The sequence below is a fragment of the Penicillium chrysogenum genome (genome assembly GCF_028827035.1).
Source record: "Penicillium chrysogenum strain IBT 35668 chromosome Unknown utg000001l_segment0_segment0, whole genome shotgun sequence".
NCBI classification, from domain to species: domain Eukaryota; kingdom Fungi; phylum Ascomycota; class Eurotiomycetes; order Eurotiales; family Aspergillaceae; genus Penicillium; species Penicillium chrysogenum.
Genome location: NW_026622749.1, coordinates 9,075,250 through 9,093,144, shown reverse-complemented (window position 1 = coordinate 9,093,144; position 17,895 = coordinate 9,075,250). Strand labels below are relative to the sequence as shown.

Sequence of the window (17,895 nt, the reverse complement as noted above, 5' to 3'; positions counted from 1 at the left end):
GCTTCTTATCACACTGCAGGCCAGACTTACCCCAGCTACTCCAGTCACCGAGACAAAATGAGGGATGTTGATCTAACCCCTTGCCAGATTTAGGGAACCACAGACGCATGCCGATGTTACATCGGACAGGATCGCTCCATGCGGTGCTTGCTTGTACTTAGCTGTATAAATGAAGTCATAGGCCAGTAAGCAGGTTTAGAATATGTTGCATATCCAGTATGAGAACGAAGTGCATAAATAAGTACGTGCATTTGATCAACCAGATGCATATGCGACCAAGCAAAGCAAGCCGATGTACAGCAATCACCTAATATAAGGTCGACAGCGTTTAATTCGTCCGTCAATTTCTCAGAATGCCGCTCGTCACCCGGATAGCCCTCTAGAACCCTTGTTCCGCTCCCTTTACATTGATCACCCCTCGTTCGACATAAACTCAATCGACATTGTGACCGACCGAAATAACATTCGTAAACTTCTGTCGTTTACCAAGCCGACTTTGAGCAAAAATGGTCTCGATGCATTCACTATCCAGGTGAATATGGCCGCTCAGACTGCAATCTTTTCCCGTGACGAGACCGCCACCTATGAAGTTATTGGGCCAGGTGGATTTCGGGGTCTTGGGCATGAATTCGAAAAATCATATACGATCACTCGGGTCAAAGACAGCACCGGCCACCATCGCATAATTTCGTACCGACTAGGTGGTCTGAGCTTCCTTGTGCGCCATGAGACAGACGGATGCGTTGGCGATTTGGAATCCAGTACAAAGGACGAACAATCAACAGAGGAAAAACTTGCCGACATCCTGAGTTCCTTGACCCTTACTTCGGAAGCAAGCTCCATGGATGAGTCATCCGTTGAATCCAACTTGACCATCAAGAGGGAAGGTCATATGGCACCACGGGATCAACGCTTGAGATCGAAACTAGAGTGTTCCACAAACATCTGGAGCTAACAGACGTTGCTGCTCAGCTCTGGGTTTCTCAAACGCCCAAACTTGTGCGTGCTTATCATCAACGTGGAATATTCTAGACGCCAAAGGTCGAAGATGTCACTGTCGCGGTGAAGCACTGGGAGGGCCCACCAGGATGCCATCACAAAGCTTGTTGCACTAATTAAATGCATCTTGCGAATTACCAGAAACTGGGGTGGGAGTTCAACTGTTCGCTATGATCCACTGAAAGACAAGCTCGAGATCACGAAGGTTGAGAGAACAAAGGTGCTCCCGGAGGATCTTTATTCTCGATGGGAAACCCCCATCCCCGCCAATTCGCAACGAAAACCTCTGTGCATGGCCCAGAAGTTACTCAAAAAATGCGCAATACTCGGGGGCCTACTACGGTACTCGGCAAGGATGAAGCACTTCCACATGGGATCAAGGCAGGGCCGGCTGAACTTCGGCATGCTACTATAGCCGCACTAACAAACGAGCAAGAGCCATAGAGCTCTCGATGCTGTTGATGCTGTTGGTTTCTAGGAAGTCAAGAAAGTGAAGATGATTTGAGTAACAGTGGAGACCTAGGATCCGAAAGACCTATTTATATTGATGGCTTGCTCTAGGTTTGGTTATGAAACAGCTGAAATCTATCTATCTATATATATAGTCGCCATTAAGTTCTGAGAAGTTTATTGTGATATGCAATTCGCGGTTTAGTCGATGGGTTTGAGTCCTGAACCGTTTTCTGAGTAGTATAGCTAGACAGGAATCAATGGAAATGAAAACTACCCGAAGTCCAGTCGGAAGCGCTCGCCACCTAAGTTCGTACTCAGCATATATTACTAAGGAGAATTTGTTGGAAGACCTTTTTCCCCATTCAAGTACGTGAATAACACATTTGGTATATACTATGCATGTCGAACTCGCCATGTGCGCTTTTCTTTCTTCAGTAGCATATAGTATACTGCGAAATTGCCCATCACTATGCAAAACTAAACATTACTCCTTTAGGCCATTTAATGTACATAACTAAGTCTTGGCAATATCCATTCTGTGGAAAGTGTTGTAATATGAGGCTGGTGCAGGTCAGGAACCAAGCCGCACCATCGGAATAAATGCTGAGTCTATACAAAGAACCAAGTTGATTCCCAGTCACCTGGACTTTGGCGAGCTGTTGGACACCCCTATCTCCATTTTGCTAATAACCGTTGTGTTAAATCACCCATCCTTAGGTAGCCCGGCTTGATATGCGGGAGTTGAAGAAACGGTCATTAACGGTTGTTGAAAGTCCGTATAAATGTTAGGCCCTGGTGTTCATGTTCATAACGCCTTGTTTGAGGTTGTGGTCGGTGATAACACCATGTGTTAAAGTAAACCTCGCACGTGTTTGACCACCGTTTAATCAGCGGGCTTTTCATCTGTCAACTCCCTATCCATTATAACAAATCTATTCAAGGCGTAACCTAACGCAAAATAGCAAGTCTCCGTTATTCAATGCTGTCCGTGGGATGGTGAACATTTACTCAGCCGCTTTTTTCGCCTCTCGAATAAAAGCTTGATACTATGGGAATTCCAAAGATCATAAAGGTTGCTACTACTAAGTCGATTTTCTCCTAGCTAGTCATAACTCTTTGAATACTTCTACCCGGTATTCTATACTTACACCTAGATAGATTAAGCGTGGCATCCGGATAACATATCTATAGTGCTATGTCGGACTTTACCGCTTGTTATTTTCTTCTATCCGTAAAGAATGTCTGCAAATATATTATTTACGGGTAGAAGTCCACAGATAGAACAACAAATCATACCACTATCCTCGTAAACATATGGCGAAAATGATCTAGTATTCTCAAATAGCATACAAACGCTCTTCTATGACAGCGCTAAACTAAAAGCAAACATTGCTCCTAGCCCTACCGAGTGGCCTGGCATGGTATATCATTAAAACTATAGGGGCCTAGTTATTTATTAGGAGTTAGCCCACTCGGTGCAAAAGCATAGCGCGGCTATGATAGCCACTATCATAGGCAACTAGGCTGCTCGATTGGTCTAGGTTCTATCTATTACGGATCACGGCCTATAATCTATTAGCTCGAATATCTGCCTACGTTAGTGCTAACTAACCACCTCCTACTAGGGCCACCTGAGAGTTTTGACTATATGCCGAGTTTCTTTAGAACTTGCCTTTTCCTAAACCAAGCGAACATCAATTCTCCCTACCCACGGCCACTCGAGGCACTATAGCACGGCAGCTAAAATGAAGTTGCTAAACCCTACCAAGCCTTCGGGTAGCCTGTCAATCTTCTATATACCTCGTAGGATCCGTCCAATTTGAGCCTCGGAGGTTCCTAGACTAACGTCCCTCGACGGTAGTTTAAATGCGGCATTTAGGGATATAGGAGTCATTTCAAACTTCGAAAGACCCTTAATCGTCACCTAGTAAGCCATTTAGGGGAGAGGCCTCATTTCTACTAGGTGCCTAGGTGTTAACGTAGCTTCTTACGTCGGGATAACCTTAAAGCACACTATGTAACGCACGGGAAACGTAAGGGGCGCAATCGCTATATAGCTACCCTAGATAAGATAGCATCTATCTATAACCCTAAATACTATGGGCAGCTAACACCGGAAGGATGGCTATTAGATTACTCTGACTAAAATTGATCCTGGCGATCGATATGTACGATAGCGCTGAGGTGTCAACTTTCCTACTATTAAGCACGAGAAGTAATGGGATAGACTTTTGAATATAGTTGAATATTGTTCACTCTAGGGCTGTTCTTTTCGTGCTAACTAACCTATAAATCCCCTAACCACAGCCTTGTAACCCTCTATCCGATTTCCTATAAACCGATTTGATATGAGATACATTCAGATGAGCAGAGCCAATACGGAAAACGTGCACTAAGATTAAAGCTATTCACATTGTTTGATAATCGTAATGACATATTAGGTTTTAAGGAGACCGAGGCCAACGAGGTCCAGGGACTCGGACAAAGAATATATATAGGTTGGACGACGATGCCCCAATAGCTGGGCTACGACGAAGCTAGCAATGTAACTTTATAACTTTGGCTAGAGACCACCCCCTTTTGGTTGTTATCGTGTTATATCTACCAGCCATAAATAGCTTTCTGCGAATGGTGGACCTAGTGACTAGTTGGAGAGATTCCTAGTGTGTAAAAAGATAGGGTTTACGAGTAGGTTATCTGATTTCTCGACCTGGTCTCCATCTAAAAGTATAGAGGAGCGTTATAAAGCCAATTCACCGATAGGCTATATCTTCAAGGAATATACCAACTTTTAGGTGGATAGTCCTAGGGTGGTGTAGTAAGCTAGTCTAGCGTGGCCGACTAGGGGGCACAGCTTATTGTACAAGCTCGATGCACTTAGGGGAGCTATACTAGACATAGCTTACGCTATATAGGGAGCTAGATATAGGTCTTCTACGTAGCCAATAATTGTCAACGTTTAGGAAGGAATAGTATATATAGTAGCGTAACAAGCTCTAGTAAGTATAATATACTAGAAGTGTACGTTAGGGATTAGCGAGCCCTCTTAGGACCGGTAGTAGGCAAGATATTCTTTTTGGGGCTAAGTGGTGAATAGCCGCTCGGGTATAGTGGCCTAGGTAGCGTGTGTCGGGCCGTTCTTTTCACTAGACTTCCCTATCGATCGTGATAGAGTTCTGTCTAGTGTATATATTAGCCCGCTGTTTCGGATAGGAATACGGCGTATAGATATGCCCTAGTCGGGTGGTATATATATTTAAGGGTTACGTGATTCGTAGGTAAAGTTAGCATTAGGTAAGAAGGTATATAGCCTCCGGGCTAGGCCCGGACCGATATCGGTCGAAGAGAAGCAATGGTAGATCTACTAATATTAGTCTAGAAATCTAAAGTCAACTGCTCTACACTTTCTAGCCCACCTACACTTTCTAGCCTTACCGAGAGCTATATTATATCCGCGGCTGCTTTTAACCCTAGGCGAAGCTCAGCTATTCTCCGATTAGGTCTGCTCGTTATGCTAGAGAATAGCCTAGATACCAACGGGAAAATTTTATATCGCGAAGTCTCTAGGGGTTCACGGTAATTCCAGTCTGTCTCCGGACACGCGGGCCGTTCATGGTTTGGCGTATCGGGGATGTCGGAATTTGCTCCGGCTACGCACTAGCGACAAGGTATTTTTCTCAGGTTCAACTAAACGATGAATAGCCCAAAACCTCGCCTTTACTTCCTACCGGTATCGTATCGGGTAATGCGGGTAGTAGGAGCTTCTCAATGCATTTGGTTAGTATCCACAAACTCTGAAATTGTTGTCTCGAATATGGCCGTGCTGCGGCAGATCCCGACCGTTTTGATCACCATCAGCACCTAAAAATTGGCCAGGCCTCTCTAACTTTTGGCCCCCACGCTGGAGCCATGGATCGTCGATCGTACTATGGAGATCGGAAAGTAGAGAGCTCCCTGCCCATTCCCTCGGCCGGCTTGCTCATGGAAAGCCTCTTCAAAATGCTCCACGTTCTTGCTCTGCTACCTAAATCTTTGGTTAGTCAATCTACTCGGCCATGCTCATGACATGCCTCCACCTATGTGGTGTTGCCTGTACCAGATCCCCAGTCCATGAAGGAGATGGTGGCCAAAAATAGAGCAAGCACTGAATCTCAGGGGTAACATCAAGGGGTCGGTCGGCCGTACGCGCCTATCCAGATCGGCCTCAATATCCCTCTGCCCTATCGTCATTTCGCATTTCTATTTGTCTTTGTATCCTTCGAGAACCTTCAGCTCGTAGAAACCTCTTTATTAGATTAGTAGGGTATTGAAACCCCAGGTAGGTGTTGGGTTTTACTCGTGTAAGATGCTTAAAAAAGGCAGACATGGGTAGTGTCGAAACATGGCGGGCCAAATTAGTAACTTCTTGTATCCACGGATATTAAATCGAACCCTGATATTACCCCTTCCAGAGTGTTGGTGGAAATTAACTATTTGGGTACGCGGCCGTCGACGATTTAGCGCATCGCGGGTATATCGGAATGTACCCTCCAACGACAAAGAATCTGCCTTTGCTGTTTATCGTATGACGATATCCTCTACGTCTGGTACCAGGTATCGCCGTATTGTAGAAGTTTCCCAATCCTGCTAGGATTTTCTGAATCCCTGAATTTTGATATCAAGTCCCAAAATGACAATGCTTCGGCAGACCCCGACAATTTTGGTCACCAACAGCGCCTAAAAAAAAGCTCGCAAGGATAGCTGAACCGCTCCTTTTACCCCGTAACCTTGTTGATCCCTCATGTTCTTTGAAAGTCTCTTCCAAATCCCTCACATCAGTCTGACACGGAACTCATTATTTGAACATTCAGATTGCTCGGTCGCAGTTGGGACTTGTGTCTGTGTGCCATGCGCGCTAAAGGAGAGGACCCAATTTCAGGGGTAAACAATGAGGGGTCCACCACGAGCGGACTGTCCGGCGCCGGAGACAACACGGACCAACAGGAGTACAAGGAAAACTACCCTTTTTTTTCGTTTTCTGTTGTTGTCCAGATCCTTTAGTGACCCATCAAAGCTTCTTGGATGGGACTGGTAGGGTTCAGTTGTATCGTATGGAATCAACAACAGTACATACGACGGGGAAGGATCAAATGTTGTGGGTCGGTCGAGATCCCCATTTGCTAATAATGCCACTGATGGATGGTCTAGGCCATGAATCCTGGTTGCGCCCAGTTACCAGGCTTGTATGACCACGCGGGCTTTCGTTCTTTGTCGAACGTGGCCCCCGGAACCTGCAGCAAGAATTGTCGCAGGGTTTGTCGTACCCTGTGCCGCAAAATATTGTAGTCGATCTCGTCATTTGCTTTCCACTGGCCGAAGAGACGTCGAGGGCTCACTGACCAAACCTACAAACATGCCAGCAAAGAGTCAGATAGGCTTGGGGCAGAATTCCGAGTTCAGCTCAGAAACTATTGCGGGCCCACGCGAAGCATCGGCCTCTAATGCATGGCTGCCTTCAACCACTCGGAGGCTGAGATGGCGATCCAACCGGACGTTGCCCACAATGCCAAGTCTAGTAATGTTAGTCGGAGATCTTCCCCAAACCTCGGCTTCGTTGAATTCGCCCCCTCAGCCTAGGTGAGCTTAGGCCCCCGCTGGTCTTCCCACACTACGTCGCCCTGGTCTTCAAAAGTACTGTAGCTAATTAAATTACACACGAAATGCCAGACTAGGTTGTTTTAACAACCTTTCGATTCCGGTCAATTATTTGGGCCAGTAGAAAAACAACCTTCCCCCTCCTATTCTCATGCATTCCGTGCAATAACTATCTCTCCGCCCTCACGCACTTGGGTGCCATACGCTCACCCATATCTACCCACCAAGCCGGAACAAGCCCGCAGATTGGCTTATTTTCTCTAAATGGTGTCTCTTCCTAGGACATATCCTCTAGAGACAGCACCGCCTCCAAGAACAGCACCGCTTCCAAGAACATCACTGCCGCCAAGAACAGCCCACTGCCCACCTGGGGTTTCTTTGCCCAAATATTGCTGGATTTGTTGCCGGCCTATAGAGCTCTCAAATTACGCACCCGACACTTGGAAAAACGTATTCCAGCCTCTCCACATTTCTGGAGACAAAGGCCATCTTGTTCCGGTCCGACGTCACTCTTTAACGGAGCAACCAGCCGTTCATGCTTGCTGTTGGAAAGTTGCGGAATTGGTACTTGGACGCTCCAGCTTCGATCCGCAATTACTGAATACGATTGCAAACCACCTTTTCAACCTGAGGCTTTTCGCTAAACCAACGCCCTACAACTGCGAAACGAATGGGCTGGATTATGCCCTGTTTGCAGAACCGGATGCCCTTTCGGAGACCGCCGACGAGGATATATGTCGAGACAATTTTTCACCAGAATTTTTCCAACAATGTTTCGCACTACTTGATCAGCAACCGAATGTCATTACAATAGACCAAGTTGAACGAGTCGATCCTTGTCTAGCTTGTTGGATCTCCGAATGGAACCAGTATGACCTGCAAAACGACAAGAACCTGAACATCAGATCCTGTGTTCAAAGGACAGTTAAGAACATTAAAGAGTGTGACCAATCCAGGTTTCCCAAGACGTACAACTTCCGTGTCGCATGGAGTAATGTACACGAAGCCGTCAATGCCATGAACAATTCCCCGCTGCCAATCTTTGTCGCAAATGACCCACAACTGCCTGCCAGCCCATATCGCAGAAAACAATGCATACCGGCAAAGACTTGTCGCCGATTGGAGTTTATATTTTCAAGCTATGTATCATCACCCTGCCTGTCAGGCATCGCTTATGATGGCAAGTTGCTGGGCTTTAAGCTCCGACCCTCCAAATCATACCATGTGCGCATCAATGATCTGAAGGGTTTAGTACTCGGTCGAAATTCAGTGGGCAGCATCACAGCCATAAAGGTCAAAAATGGAGAGAATTGGAGCCAGTGGTATGGAGAGCCGCAAAGTGCCTGCAGAGATATCGAACTGGAATGGGAAAATCAGAACAAGATGTTGATTTTTCATATTGATGTGGGTTCTTGAAAGCTTCTATTTTCTATGTCTGACCTTGATAGATGTTATCTCGGAGAATTTCAGACGTCGGTGCCAAATAGTGTACCACAAATCAACTTGCGTTTACTGAGTTGACGGCGACCACTGATGTAACCTCATCCATCGCTGGCCTGGATCATGAGTACAAACGGGTACTGTATTTTGGCAGCAAAAAGGTGCATGGGTTGCTCCAAGGCGCAAAGTATATTGGCAAGGTTCTTTCTCCTTTTGTATAGTGTTTTCTGTGTTGTGTGTGTGCCCCGGAGAGAGTACCGGAGTGAAATGGCTTACAAGTCGGGTCCGAGCTCATCCCAGGTGTAACGAGGAAAGATGGGGCGACACCTAATTCCAATTATTCCGAGCTTGCTTTAACCTTCCAATCCCTTGACTATTTATTACACTTCAGTCACCTTTCCTTTCATTTTAACCATAGTGCTGATGTAGTATGTTGACGACCTTGGCTTTTATGCTTCCCAGTTAAAACCAGGGTGTTTTTTTTTTAAAGCTCGGGAAAACCTATGTGAGAGCATAATTGTATGCCATTTAGAGGGAAAGTACCAAGGTGATCAGTGAATTGAAAATGTAACGAAAGCTATATGACAGTACCATTTACTCAGCGAAACGGTCAGTCATTTGCACAGAGAACAAGCATGGGACTCGGACCGTTAGTCGAGAAAGCGGAGCCCGCGTCGAAGGGATGTAGAAGGCTTTTCCGACTCTGTCTGCTTTACAGGGCCAAATTTTGTCCCAACTCCTCTTTGATCAGGTACAAACGCATGATTCCTCAGCACTAATCAAGTATGGGTTGGAAGGAGGGCCCGTAATTCATCATCCGATTCACAACCTGGACGCTTCTATCCTCAACACCGGCGAATCTTTCACAGGTTAACCGTTGGCCATTCTATCCCATTCAATACCACGGGGTATTCCAATTCAATGTAGCCTGACCAGAACACATTCGATCTGAAAGGTACATTGGATCCATATCGAAAATGTGAGGGGAGAGAAACAATTCACAGTAAAAGCTGTTGTAATTCAAAAGAATATTGATTGATATTGTACCAGAGAGAATAAAAGAGGCTATATATACGAGAAGATCAAGTTGATTTTGAAGACCCACTTCGTTCTTCATGTAGGTGCAGGAATTAATTCTCCTGGGTCGGCCTGGTCCCTGATCTGCACCAGCCTCATATATCACAGGTAAAGCTTCTTCCGAAGGGCCCGATGCGGTCACTAAACCTATTTTCAAGCACCCAGCGCATCTTTACCATGACTCTGACTGTAGACGATATTTTGAATACAGTTCAGGTCTCTTACAATATCCTATACCTCAAAAGGCCTCCAGAAAGGGTTATATGAATAGTACATAAAATCTATATCAACGGTGACGGAGCGTGGTGGCGCCAGTCACGACATGTAAAATCGGATCAAGGAACGCTTCGTTTCCGCCCAAGGGCCATCAGGAACCATTTCATGAGGGAACTTTCCATTATGAGCTATGGCGTATCGATCAGCCCCGGCCTTTAACAACTCGCCCGCTGCTTCCCACGCCTCTTCTTTGGCGACGATCCTATGCAATGACGTGAATCCAAGCATATCCCGAGAGTTCACATCGGCCCCGTACTGAATGAGAAGTTTGACAATCTTGTGGACATTCCATGCTTCGGCAGCATAATGCAGAGGGGATTTGCCATTCTTGTCTCTCGAGTTGACACAGCTTCCGTGTTCGAGTAGAATCTTTGTTGACTCAATAGATCCCATACGCACAGCAAGGGAAAGTGGCGTCAGTCCATCCATGTTGCGAAATTGAACATCAGCCCCAAGCGACAGAAGGGTTTGGATACATTCCATACCTTGTCGGGCATAAAATCTCCGGATAGCGTTGAAAATTGGAGTTTCACTATGCTTGCCGCCGACCCAATTAACATCTGCGCCGGTTTCGACAAGCCAGCCCAACAGACTGGAACACCAACTCGATGACGAAGCAGCTAGATGGAGTGCAGTTTCTCCATTGGCATCTCTAGCCATAATACTGGCACCGCATTCAACAAGAGCTTGCGCCTTTCTAATGGCGCTCTGCGAGATCGCATGGAGTAGAGGCGTCTTCTGAGGGTGGTTTCTAGCTTCTATCTCAGCCCCATGTAGAAATAGTGTTCGAATGATGCTTTTTCTGCCATTCCCGGGAATGCTGGGGTTTGTCGCAGCGTAGAAGAGTGCGCTCCACCCTTTCCAGTATTGATTATTGTTTTTGAAGTTCGGGTTAGCACCAAGGTTTAATAGCAGGCGCACAGCACGGGTGCATGAATGATCAGCTGCTACTTGGAGTGGCGTTCTTCCCATGTTGTCTTGAGACTCCACTTGAATACCGGAGCCTATGAGGATGTTTATAATCCCTGGAGTAGCGTTCTTGGATGCCGCGATGTGTACGAGGGTCATCCCAGTTCGACTGTCCAAGATGTGTGTATCTGCCCCATGCTTCAAAAGCAATACCACTTTGGATTCCTGGTTTGACCGGACAGCCTCCAGTAATGGAGCATGTTTGTCAGGCACAACGGAATTGGCAACGGCACCGTGTTCTAAGAGCAACTTGGTGATCGCCACGTCGCTACGACCCTTTGTCGCCAAAACCAAGGGTCTTCTTGATCGGGCATCTGCCATATCAGGCAAAGCCCCGTTCTCTAGAAGGATCTGTACAACGCTGGTACGCTTGGTAGAAACTGCTTCCAGTAGAGCTGTCGACTGCGCCCGATCCGGTGATCGAAGATTAACATTCGCACCTGCACGCAGCATATTCCGCACTCCCACTTCGTCCCCGCGGCTTGCGTACCACAAAAGGGCTGATCCACCATCGGAGCGAACATTATTTTGGTAGAGCTCATTGGTCAGGAGATAGTAGCACTTTTGGCTAGTTCGGAGAAAGCTGGAAAGGTCTTTTGGCGAGTTCAAATGGCTTGAAATGAGCAAAGTCAATTCCGGTGGAAGAGAGGAAAGAGACATTGCGAGATTATTGGAAAAATGGCCGATCTCCCAGTCAATAGAGTGAAGGAATCTTTCAGGTTTTGCTTGAGCTAAACGGGCCAAATGCGGTTGGCCGTTGTGTACCAGGCGATAGGAAAGCTAGATCAGAATAAAGGGAGACGAGAATTCAGCCAACCCTTGTTCTATATGTAACAAGAGCAGCTAGGTCGCTGCCTCTGGTCCAACTGGTTCGACCAGGTGGTGTTGGGGCGTTGAAAAGGTAGCAGTAGTAATGGTTATCCCAATTGAACGCTTCCAATAATCTCTTTCACTAAAGCCAAGACTCAAGGTTTTATAAGACTTTAGTGTCGTCAAGCCCGTTTAACATCTTGTTTTCTTATGCACTGCTGAAGTAGAACTTAATTCTTCTGGGTGTATTTGAATATATGTAGACAACAGTGGTATCTTTTTCGAATAGCGAGGCTGCCTGAGAACAAAGAATAATGGTTGTTTTATCCGATATGATGACTTTTGATGTGAGTAACGGCTGGGTGCCTTGGGTGATCGCGTTGAAGCGCTAATGATATCAACGTTTATTATAGGCAGATTTGGGCTACGTTCAAACTTCTAATATTTAGACAGCGAATAGGGATGTCAAGAACTCCCATGGCTGCTTTAAATACGAGCTTCTAGTTTCTGCCAGGCTCCTCAGAGATTGTATTGCGGTCACAGGCATTCTCACCTTCTCGTTAATGAAGGTTGAAGTGCTTCAACGGGCGCTCATATTGTTTGGAAGAGTCTGTGGGCGACAGTCACGCTCGATTGTACCCGTAGTTGGTTTGTTTTCCAAGGTACCACCCCTTGGTTTCAATAGAAGCAACCATGTTCATGCCATAGCCACGCACTGCTCAAATGCTACTTCTTTCCTGTAGTTGCCCGCAGCCAACTAACGTTGCCTTCAATGGAATTTATGTTACCTGGAGTCACAGAGGCGATGAGGATACTCCCAATCCAGGATGATTGTCCCTTTTTTTGCAGAGTGGAGATAAAACGTTTACACCTTGTTGTAAAGTCAACGACAGGAACCCAACCCCAGTTCCCAGGACAACCATACGAGCCAGTTGATCTACCAAGAGTCAGGATCGGGCCCCTCGTCGATCGCCAACCACCTCGCGAGATGGCAACGCTACTATCGCACTCTGCTGGTACCCTGGGTCGCAGGTAGACAATATTTCCATGGATCGCGTAATTCTTCGCAGTAATTCGCTCACAGCACAGGGAAACTTTTCTGTAAAGTTTACAGCACGGAAAACAAAAAAAGTGAAACAACAAGGTATCTATCTCAACACTGGTCATAAGTTCAAAAATTGACTCTGTCAACAAGGACGGCCAAGCTTCAACGGGTTGGCTTTCCGCAGTGTAGACTGACCGAACAACACACGGCACAGATAACAAGCGAGGCCGGAAAAAATTCATGTTTCTTAGTGATGACAATGTGAGAGCACTTGGTGAACTGAAATAATGAAAAGCTACCATTGCCTCAACATAGAAGACCGTAGATTCAACAGTGAGCCAACGTTCCCTAACCGACTCACTTTCACTCACTCTCATGAGTCTAGCATAATTTCTCGGTGAGCATCTAGAATCGCACCAAAATTTTTCCTGCAAATAGTTTGCGGTAGAATGAGGACATGGGGTTGCAATAGGCCTCACTTAGGATAGGCATCGTGTCCTTCAACTTCTGCTACCTAGTAGAGTACGTGGCGACAGGAGCCGGGAAGCCTATAAACTCGCCATCCCGCCTTCCCCCCCTCCCTCCGCCCACCACCTAGCAATATGTTCCATAATGCTATCACTTAGCTGCGTAAAGGCGAGCAGGCCTTCGGTTTGAGGCACCTGATAAGTCTTCCCTTTGACCCTACTGGAATACTCACTGTACTGACATCTATAGATACAATGTGGACCGACAAGCTAGAAAGTGCTTGTGAGAGACGTGAACACCACCAGGTCTACTATGCCATCCATGCCAGGCCGACCAAAAAAAAAAAAAAACAAGATTTGGGTTAGCTGGGCAAAGTATCTATGCGAACGTCTCTCCACCATAGCAGCCGAGCACTGTCCCGCCCATGAATGTATCGATGCAAAAGAGCGGTTTGTATACAGTATACGTATATAGATCTCAGTGCGATCCTTTCCGCGACTAGTCTGGCTGTAAAGACGATGCGAAACAACCAGATCCGTGCATCCCGTCTAATATACACCAGACACGGAGCCCTTTCCCCCGTCTTCTTTTAGAACATGTGAGTCATGCATTCTTCGTGGGTCGACAAGCTAACGATGGACAGGAAACCGTTGACAGCGCACCAAAGTGAGTCCGAACCAGCACTCCGACAGTGCTCCGCGCAGGATTATGGCTTACACGCCGGTTCCTACCCTATCACTTCAAACCATGCAGTATGTCCTATGTGAGATACCGCAAACCCAGGTCGCTGGCTAGAATGGGACGTATTGTAGTTCAGAGGTATGATTGATTGTTATCATCATAGAGGGAAACATGAGCCTATATATACAACGAGAAGGTCAAGTTGATTGGAAATCAATTTAAATCTTCGTATAGATAACTCGGGATTAATTCCGATGGCGCGGCTTGGTTCCTGATCTGCACCAGCCTCATATCACAACAAACATATTGAAAGCGTGCTTGCTGGTCAATCAGAACGGAGTTGCCAGCAAGAAGTTGTTACTGGGCATAGAGGGACTGAAGCCTTGTGACGCCAGCATGGTCTTTGGGAGCCAGCAGAACGCATGCCTGTTTATACGGAAGCCAATGCGAGCCCCCGAAATTTTCATCACTGTACGCACTTGACAACGGTATTATTGATTGCCTTTTCTTTTTCTCCCCAGGGACGAGCAATAGGGATCCGAAAGGAATATGATTGCGCATGAATATATGAGTAATTCACATTTATTCATAAAATAAGATACCATACATTATCATTCGTTTCATTACATTCGAATACATCAATCATGCTCAGACACTTTGTTCACAACTTAGTTTGAGCGAGCGTGACAAAGTCAGGCTGTCATTTAGTACGATAGAGGTCTGAGGTAGCAGGCGGTATTTATAGACTTTTCGGCTGGCCTGATCGCCCGCCTGCATAAGTTTGCACCAGTTTGGCCTGTTTATGGCAAATATTGAAACGCACTGGTGAGAATACCTGCACAAAGTGTGGCATGTTAGAACCTTTCCTTCAACTAATTTCACGCCGAGCGACAATTCACTTCAGGTCCTGGTAAATCAAAGAGAAATACTATCCACGACCGTACTAGGATAGGGGTGTCAAGTTCATGGAGACACCGTCATTGAAGGGACGTTGATTAACAGGGAAAGCTTGTGCAGATATGTCGGGCATGTCACCGTCCATGGCTTCATTGAGTCCCCGTGGCTGTATGCCGCCGATGATGTTTAAAAAGTAACTTCCTGCGTCGATCAGCTAGTACTACAGCTGCAAAGCTATTTTCAACCCGCTCCGAGACGCGCTTAGGCTTAGGCCACTAAAAAAAGGTCAAAGCTTGCCAAGTCCACACGCGCCTGTTACTCCGTTGATCGAACGTAGGCGTGAATGAACATAGTAAAACAGCCCATATTATAAGGCTATAGAAGATGAATGCTCTAGCATATAAAGTGGTATACTCGCGTCTTATTTGAAATTCGATCGACGTGAAGCGTTCGATAGCTACCGTGACTATGAAGAATCAGGAGACGCTTCAATTTAATATCAAACCAAATGATCCTAGTGATATATGATTTGACTGTCGAACATTTGCGTAATCCTTGGTTGTGATAAATTGTATCATGGAAGGTACATTGGGGCCAATGGAAGGACTGGCCACGTGGACGTTCATAGGGGAACTTGCCATATCTGGCAACTGAGGGGTATGCTTAGAGATTATTCCGGGATCTTCTTCGCTAAGACTGTTTTCTGTTGGCTGCTAGAAGCGTTACGGTCAGAGATGGTTTGTCTGATGGAAAACGGACTTTTAGCACTAGCGGATCGCGCTTGGCTGGCTGGGCTGGCTAGGCTGGTTTTTTTCTCGGCTTACGTCTAATAGAGAGACTAAGGCAGCGAGCCGGACCAGAAATAGATGAAGGACTTCGTCCCCTATGGAATATCTCCTCGTATTCCTACGCTATCCGCGACCAACTTAAGTGCCCCCTAGTACTCAAGAAAGCGCGTAATTGTCTCTTTTCTAAAGGGCTCCACGCTAAAGTTATCTTTAAGGGCGGTATATAACTCTCCTCTCCGGATATGCTTAGCGCCATAAGAGTACTACCCGTCTCCCTATCCCGATAATGGTCGGGGCTTAGTTCTACATCAATTCTAGTTTTAGTATAAACTACAGAATCTGTTTTTGCATCTATATTATATATATAGATTTCGGCGGGGGACTCCGAAGATTCTGATCTAGTAAAATCTCTATCGGCGCTATAGGTCTGTTCTTATAAAGTTTGGAGGATTATCTGTACCGTCTTATTAACTAGTAGACTTTAGCCTATATACCCCCTTTTTTTTTTTTAATAGGGGCTATATATCACCCTCACTTTCTAAAATATCCTCTCGTAGGCGAGTTAAATCTTTAATCAACTTAGTTCTGGCTTCTCGCTCTGCTTATATATCTTCGGGTTTAGGAGGCATTAGGAGTAGCTTCTAAAGCACGTTAGATGAAAGTATATCACGATCGGTTTTTTTCATATCTAATGATAGGCCCCGAACGCAAAGTCGATACTAGTCCTCGTCACGTAGCTCAATTTGATTGTTTAAATTGGCTTCTTGGATGAGATCAACCCAGCTGGGATGACTTCCGAAAAGGCTATCGTCACTAGCCAACTCCACGACCCTTGGGCGAGAGCTACTGAATAAACCGTTTATCCTGTCCTCTATTTTGTTACTAAAGAGAGGCTTATGGAGCTGCTTGGCGACACTGCCGTTTCGACTTCAAATTTCAATCGCCCTAGCAACCTCATGTTTTCAATCACGCATCATGCCCCCAAAACGATCCCAAAAAGCCCAAAAATCAGGATCTAGTTCCTCGTCGATTGCCACACACCTCGCGAGCTTGTAACGCTACTATCATATTCTGCTGGTACCCTGGGTCGCGGGCAGAGAATGATTCCATGGATTCCGTAATTTATAACCATTAATTCGCTCCCGCAGGCTCAAAGGGGCAGCGGATCAACGAGATTTGGACTTGTAGCCCGAGAATGAATCAGAATGATCTGTTAGGGCCCGACACAGACTACGTGACACCAGCACAAACTTCCGTACCGGCCTAAAAGAATGCAGTCGTCATCCTGGAGGTAGGACTATGTGCATTGTGTCTGTCCGGCCGGGAAACTGAGATACCAGCGAAGAGAGCGTACACTTTAGCAGTATTTCATCGGCTAGAACGCTAAATTGTGAGGTCGAAGGAACAGTGGCCAATCCTTTCGATGAAATAGTCCTAGTGTATGTTATTACCATAGAGGCTGTGATTACTCAATAATGAATCCTCGGCATGAGAAATATCGGCATTATTGTATATCACTCCATGAATTTTTTTTTTTTTTTGAAGGAGTAATCACCATTATTTGTAATTCCAACAAATAGTGAGGGAGTTCCAAAGTCAAAGGTGAACATTCGAACATGATGGTGGTGCCTCTGAACAGGCCCGGCTACACAGTTTCACCCTGTCATTCTAAATCAGGGGCATGACCCATGCGGCCGGCAAATTACTACGTACAGGGTATAGATATTCACGGTACGATGAGTTTTCCCATAGGCAGATAGGACAGGGTAGCAAGGGGAATCTGCGAAACCGAAAATATCTGGGTTCTAGTTAGCCGAAGGAAATATGTGGATTTAGGGAATTGCTAAGGACACGATGTCAACAGAAGAGGGTCGCAACTTTACTAGTGCGCCCGAGGAATATTCAGCACCCCCATCTGCCTGATGATCGTAAGGCTCTCAACGACCTTACTAAGCTCATCCCCTATTTATTCTGCACTTGAGAGAAATCAGGTGTATGGAGAACGTACGGGTAAAATTCACAATGGTACAATTCTCTAACTAACTAAAAACAACAATGGCCCGGTTTTGACAATGTGGTCGACAAAATTAGTAAGCATGCATAGTAAAAAAGTCACATGTTGACATGGTAAAAAGACAGTATTATCCTATTTCTTAACAAAAAGTCTTTAGAGCGACGATTTAGCGCTAGGCTTCCTCAGGGCTCGACCGACCCCACCGGGGGTGGGTCTTCCGGAAAATTACTTCCACCGAGTGTAGCGACCAGCTGACGTTAGCCAGTTGGATAGTTATAATGCGGGTCGCACTTACCACTTTCCATGATTGCCGCAAGCTGCGTCCCTTTCCCTTACGACAAAAC

At 46.0% G+C, this 17,895-nt stretch overlaps 3 protein-coding genes across 3 annotated transcripts; 1 reads left to right on the top strand and 2 right to left on the bottom strand.

Annotated features, from left to right (window-relative positions):
• Positions 1–325: 325 nt before the first annotated feature.
• On the top strand, positions 326–1,115 carry N7489_003561 (uncharacterized protein; the record flags this gene model as incomplete). Its single annotated transcript, XM_056709316.1, has 2 exons — positions 326–930; positions 959–1,115. Coding segments are annotated over 2 exons (762 nt in total), but the record flags the coding sequence as incomplete, so codon positions are not given.
• An 8,803-nt stretch (positions 1,116–9,918) lies between these two features.
• On the bottom strand, positions 9,919–11,508 carry N7489_003560 (uncharacterized protein; the record flags this gene model as incomplete). Its single annotated transcript, XM_056709315.1, has 1 exon — positions 9,919–11,508. The coding sequence occupies one exon, from the start codon at positions 11,506–11,508 to the stop codon at positions 9,919–9,921; it is 1,590 nt and encodes a 529-aa protein (XP_056573617.1).
• A 3,911-nt stretch (positions 11,509–15,419) lies between these two features.
• On the bottom strand, positions 15,420–16,223 carry N7489_003559 (uncharacterized protein; the record flags this gene model as incomplete). The annotated part of the gene is made up of 4 exons (XM_056709314.1): positions 15,420–15,547; positions 15,574–15,632; positions 15,660–15,964; positions 16,188–16,223. The coding sequence occupies 4 exons, from the start codon at positions 16,221–16,223 to the stop codon at positions 15,420–15,422; spliced, it is 528 nt and encodes a 175-aa protein (XP_056573616.1).
• Between the last annotated feature and the right edge of the window lie 1,672 nt (positions 16,224–17,895).